This window comes from Pristiophorus japonicus, chromosome 15 (assembly GCF_044704955.1).
Source record: "Pristiophorus japonicus isolate sPriJap1 chromosome 15, sPriJap1.hap1, whole genome shotgun sequence".
In the NCBI taxonomy this organism is placed as follows: domain Eukaryota; kingdom Metazoa; phylum Chordata; class Chondrichthyes; family Pristiophoridae; genus Pristiophorus; species Pristiophorus japonicus.
Window position 1 is genome coordinate 31,460,132 of NC_091991.1, and position 6,000 is coordinate 31,466,131.

Genomic DNA, 6,000 nt, shown 5'->3' on the forward strand with positions numbered 1-6,000 from the left:
GAACAGCACGTCTTGATAGATGTCCCATAGCTCAGCCGCGATCTTTTCCTGGTATTCCCAAGCCATCTGCTGTTTCTTTTTCTGGGTCGTGTTTGCTTGTTTTCTCCTCAACACTGGAGATAATTCCTAGCTGTCGCATACCATCTGCTTCCAACTGTGCTCTCTCTTCTCTTCCTCCCCTCACCGCCCTCCCTACCCAAAGTAACTACAATACCGCTTTGACTGACATCAGCAGCAACTGATTCAATCGGAAGCCGTACCATGGATGCTTCATGTGGATCTGACTGGAGGGGATCGTGCTGCTGGAAGTTGGAGTGTGGGCCCCTGCTGTGAGATATGGGAACACTTGTACATTTTATTTTTTACCAGCAGATTTGTCTTTTGACAAACGGTTTATCGATGGTAAACACTTTTCATTAATAGCATTCACTTCAATCATCTGTGATCTTGTTGGGACTGAGGCTGGAAGAGAATGACAGAGTGATCTGATCGAGGTGCTGAAAACAATAAAAGGATTCAATAGGGTAGATAAAGAGAAAGTTGGTGAAAGTCTTGAAAACTTCAATTCACATAGCCTCTACAACCGTTTCAATCTTCAAGATTTGTACTACCCTCTGCGATTCCAGAACAAGGGGGTATAATCTTAAAAATGAGATCCAGGCCCTGCAGGAGCAAATTCAGGAAGCACTTCTTCACACAGGGTAGTACAAATCTTGAAGATTGCAAAGGCTGTCGATGCTGTGTCAATTGACGTTTTCAAGACTGAGATTGATAGATTTTTGTTAGGTATGGGTATATGGAAGCAAGGCGGGTAAATGGGATTGAGGTGCAGATCAGCCATGATCTAATTGAACAATCCCCGAGAGATATCTGCGCTCCTCTAATTCTGCCCTGATAATAATCACATAACCATTGGTGGCCGTGCCTTCTGTTGCCGAGGTCCTAAACTCATGGAACTCCCTGCCTAAATATCTCCGTCTCTACCTCTCTTTCCTCCTTCAAGACACGCCTTAAAACCTACCTCTTTGACCAAGCTTTTGGTCACCTGCCCTAATTTCTACTTGTGCGATTTGGTGTCAAATTTCTTTTTAAATCTCGTAATACTCCTGTGAAACACCTTGGGATGTTTCACTACATTAAAGGTGCTATATAAATACAAGTTGTTGTTGTTGTGTTTTTCTTTGCCCACCTCTGGATCAGTGCCACCAACTTTTCAAAGGGTAATAACCCTAACGAGTTGCATTGTGATTCCTGAATACTGTGCCCACAGTGCATCATTGTTCTCATCTTAATCTGCCGCATTAATTATCCTTTCTCCTTGTGCTAGTTCAAGGACTTTCTCTTTAGTCTTTCCAGCCCAAATAATTTTCAACCTACTCTGGCTCGCCAGAGCTCACATGCCTCTAGTCTTCTTTCTTAGTAATGAGGGTCCAATGCTGTTCACCATACGTAACACTTGTTATATGTCTGATTTATCTTTTCAAGTATCTCTTATAATCGCCCTTGTTTTTGTAGTTAACACCAAAACATCAACCTACCTTAGCTTGTTTGTGTAGTTAGGATATGATTCATCCAGCCTGCCGTAATGAACTAAAGAATGAAAGTTGCAAAGACTGGATTACATAACACAATCTTATGCCACTCCTAATGCTTGTGCATTTTGGTAACCCATTATCAACTCTTACTGTTGCTTATAATTGCCAGTAAAGATTCCTAATTAGTCTCCTATCTTTCCCTTCAATTCTAACTCTTTGGAGCACACTGCAGGACATCTATTAATTTTCATCCAGCTACATTAATCTCTTCATTCCTCCCTCTTGGCTGTTCCATTGGGGTTGTGCTTTCTTTTTTTTTGCCACTCCTTAATCCCCTTCCCCTCCCCATTAATACTTCTTGCTTTCAGGTTTGTCCACGTGTGGCATGTACATTTATTTCTTTCTCTGGAGCTTCCCTTCACTAAACTTTTTTGGTCAAATCTGAATCACCCCAGTTAATTTTTGTTCAGCTCCTACACAACATTGTTTATGTTTGCCGTCTGAGACTACTGCTTTATCAATTCCCGTGCTAAAGGATGCTTGGAAGACCCCGTGGCAATGTCCAATAGAGAATTTATTTTGCTTGTTTGATAAAGAAGGGAGGGTGTGGTGGGGTGGGAGGGGCTGACATTGCTTATCACCCCACAGCACTGCTTCAAAGAAGATAGACAGGATAATACCACAGGTAACAATAGAGAGATGGCAGAAATATTAAATAATGATTTTGCTTCAGTATTTACCAGGAAGATAGAACAGATGAACATGACATTGGTAGATGAGATAAGTGCATTTAAAATAAAAGAGGCGACATATTAAATAAACTAATCAAACTCAAAGAGAATAAAACCCCAGGTCCAGATGGATTGCATTCATGCATTTTAAAATAATCGAGGGAAGAGATAGCAGAGGTGTTACTACACATATTTAATAATTCATTAGAAAAAGGTGTAGTGCCAGAGGACTTGCGGATCGTTAAATTAATATCTATATTTAAGAAGGGAGATAGAGCATATCCAGTGAATTATAGACCAGTCAGCTTAACATTGGTGGTAGGAAAAGTAATGGAATCCCTACTAAAGGAGAAATAGAAGAATATCTAGAAACCAACAATATAATAATGAATAGTCAGCATGGATTTCAAAAGGGAAAGTCTTCCTTAACTAACCTCATTGAATTTTTTGAAGAGGTAACAGAGAGAGTACACAATGGTAATGCAGTAGATATAATTTATCTAGATTTTCAAAAGGCCTTCGATAAGGTACCCCATAATAGATTGATGAACAAGGTCAGAGATTACAGAGTCAAGGGACAAGTAGCAGAATGAACAGCTAGCTGGCTTCAAGACAGAGAATAGGGTGGCAGAAGGTGGGTAATGGTATCCCACAAGGATCAGTGCCGGGACAACTGTTGTTCACAATTTATATTAATGATTTAAACTTTAGAATCAAAAACACAATTTCTAAATTTGTGGATGACCCCAAGTTGGGGAGGATAGTCAATACTGAGGAGGACTGCAACAAATTACAGAAGGACATTAATAAACTTGCAGAATGGGGACTTAATTGGCAAATGAAGTTCAACACAGATAAATGTGAGGTATTACATTTTTATAGGAAGAATAGGGAGGCCACTTATTACTGGGAGGGTGCGAGTCTAGGTGGGGTAGAGGAACAAAGGGATCTCAGAGTACAAATACACATCACTAAAAGTTGCGACACATAACAAGGTTAGCAAGGCCGTTTAAAAAAAAAAAAGCAAACCAAGCACTAGGGTTTATTTCTAGAGGTATAGAATTGAAAATTAGAGAGGTTATGCTAAACCTGTATCGAACCTTGGTTAGACTACACTTAGAGCATATTTGCATGGATGATGCCAGAAATGCAAGGGTATCAGGAAAGTATGTCATTGACTGTAAAGCACTTTGGAACATCCTGAGGTTATGAAAGGTGCTATATAAATGCAAGCCTTTCGTTCTGTTCTTTGGGGGTCAATTGAAATTTTTAAGACTGAAAGCAATAGATTTTTGTTAGGAAAGAGTATCAAGGGATATGGAGCAAACGCAGGTGAATGGAGTTGAGGTACAGATCCATGATCTAATAAAATGGAGGAACAAGCTCGAGAGCCTGAATGTTCTACTCCTGGTTCTATGTTCACTACAGATTCAATCAGTGCAGAGGAGCTTTCTTTTGTAAATTGCCCCATTTTTCATATGTTAAGCAATATGGTTTTATTATTAAAGAAATTCACAAAGATCTTCAGAAATAGGTTTGTTAAAAAATAAAGACTTGCATTTATATAGCACCTTTCATGACCTCGGGACGTTCCAAAGCACTTTACAGCCAATGGAGAACTTTTGAGGTGTAGTCACTGTTGCAATATGTTTCACCTCTGCTAAAGGGAGTCTCCATTGCAAATGTATTGTTTTTGAAGTGTGCATCTTATACGGAGAACCATGATGATTAACTCGCTACAATGTTTTATTGTAGCACTGTTGTGTCGCACCTGGACCAAATATCATTTGATGTAGGAGTGCTGGTATTGGGTACATGTGTTGCTAGTTTTGTTTAATCAAGTAGTTACTTGCGCTTTTTGACGCAAGAAAGCATAAGCTTTGGGTGAATTGACCTCCGTTTTAATTCCTTGTGTAGGTGGCTACCTCAGGAAACCAGTGAAAGTTTAAAGAAGTATCAAGATGCTTTGCTGCAAAGTGACCTCACGCTGTGCCCAGTGGGAATCAATACCGAATGCTACCGAATTTACGAAGCCTGCTCTTACGGCTCTGTTCCAGTTGTCGAGGACACCATGACTCCAGGACAGTGTGGCAACTCGTCAGTATTCCAGAACGCCCCGTTGCGACTCCTGAAGTTAATGGGGGCACCATTTATTTTTGTTAAAGACTGGAAAGAATTGCCAGCTATTTTAGAAAAAGAGAAGGCCATGAGCTTGCAAGAGAAGAATCAGAGACGGAGAGTTGTCATTGAGTGGTTTAAGCAATTCAGAACTCAACTGAGGCAAAAGTTTATTGATATCCTGGAAAGCAGATTTTTTTAGCAACTTGGATCTCCTTCCCAAGATAATCCTTAGCATCCGTTTACTGTTGTAAACTACATGTGGTTTCACTATTGAGTATGCCAAGGCATTTTAGCATAAAGTATTACGTAAAATTGTACCTTAAATTGTGAGAAAGGCACAGATCTTTGTGAGGAGCATTTTGACGTCTTTTCTGCTTGAAAATAATTTTGATGGTCGGACTCCAATTCTGAAATCTGTGTCCGTGCAATGGTTGGCTTTTGATTAAAACCATTCACTCTGCGGTTTGGGCCCCCCCCCCCAAACGCTCCCCTTCAGCCAATGAATATATTTAAGACTGAGATCGATAGATTTTTGGGCACGAAGGGAATCGAGGGATATGGAAATTGGGCGGGAAAGTGGAGTTGAGGTAGAAGTTGACCCACAATCTTGTTGAATGGCGGAGCATGCTCGAGGGGCTGTATGGCCTACTCCTGCTTCAAATTCTTATGTTCTTATGACTCTGACTGATTTATTGGTATAACCTTTTAGGTAGTCTGCATGTGGAAACATTTTTATTGTTGCAATAAGTTTTAAAACTGAATGTGGTACTGTATATATTTTCAAACACCTATCACATTAACAATATACAACATTTTTTGGGGAAATATAATGGCCCCAGTTTTTGCGGTCAACTGCGAATGAATGGCACTTACACTTGTCCACAGACTTTTGCACTGGAACTTGTGATTAGAAATCCAAAACAGCGCAGCGCCCTCTACAGGGGATCGGAGACCTGTGTGAACTGAGCAAGCAACCGTGTGCCTGCTCAACCAATCAGATTGAAGATTCCTTACTGAGACGCACAGAGCCTGAACCAGAAAGTGTAAGTTAGAATATTTAATTCAACGCCAAATCATATACAGAGAAATAAAGGGCCCAAGTTTCCACAAGAAAAAAAACGGGCGCCCCTCCGAGCTGGGCGCCCGTTTTTCGCGCCTAAAACGGCGCCTAAAAAAATGGCCTCACTGGGGCTGCGTGAATAAGGCTCCTCCCATGGCCAGCTCCTGCTCCCCGCCCGACCAGACCCGACACTCGCTCCCCCCCCCCCGCCGACCCGACCCGAGACCCGCTCCCCCCCGCCCTGACCGAGACCCGCTCTCCCCCCGCCCGACCCGACACCCCCCCCCCCCCCCCCCCACGACCCGACACTCGCTTCCCCCCCCCCCGACCCGCCCCCCCCCCCCCCCCCCCCCCCCCCCCGCCGACCCGACACCCGCTCCCCCCCACGACCTGACACTCGCTTCCCCCCCCCCCGACCCGACACCCGCTCCCCCGACCCGACACCCGCTCCTGTTCCCCGACCCCCCCCCTCTCTTCCCTCCCCTCTCCCCTCCCTCTCTCCTCTCCCCTCCCCTCCCCTCCCTCTCTCCCCTCCCCTCCCTCTCTCCCCTCT

General features: G+C 43.1%; 1 protein-coding gene across 1 annotated transcript in view; it reads left to right on the plus strand.

Annotated features, from left to right (window-relative positions):
* The window catches only part of rxylt1 (ribitol xylosyltransferase 1), a 29,218-nt gene extending 23,499 nt beyond the window's left edge, over positions 1 to 5,719 (plus strand). Inside the window, exon 6 of the mRNA XM_070901601.1 lies at positions 4,184 to 5,719. Within this exon, the coding sequence (XP_070757702.1) occupies positions 4,184 to 4,586 (403 nt within the window). The 3' untranslated portion in view covers positions 4,587 to 5,719. The remainder of the gene's footprint in view (positions 1 to 4,183) is intronic.
* The last annotated feature ends 281 nt before the right edge of the window (positions 5,720 to 6,000 follow it).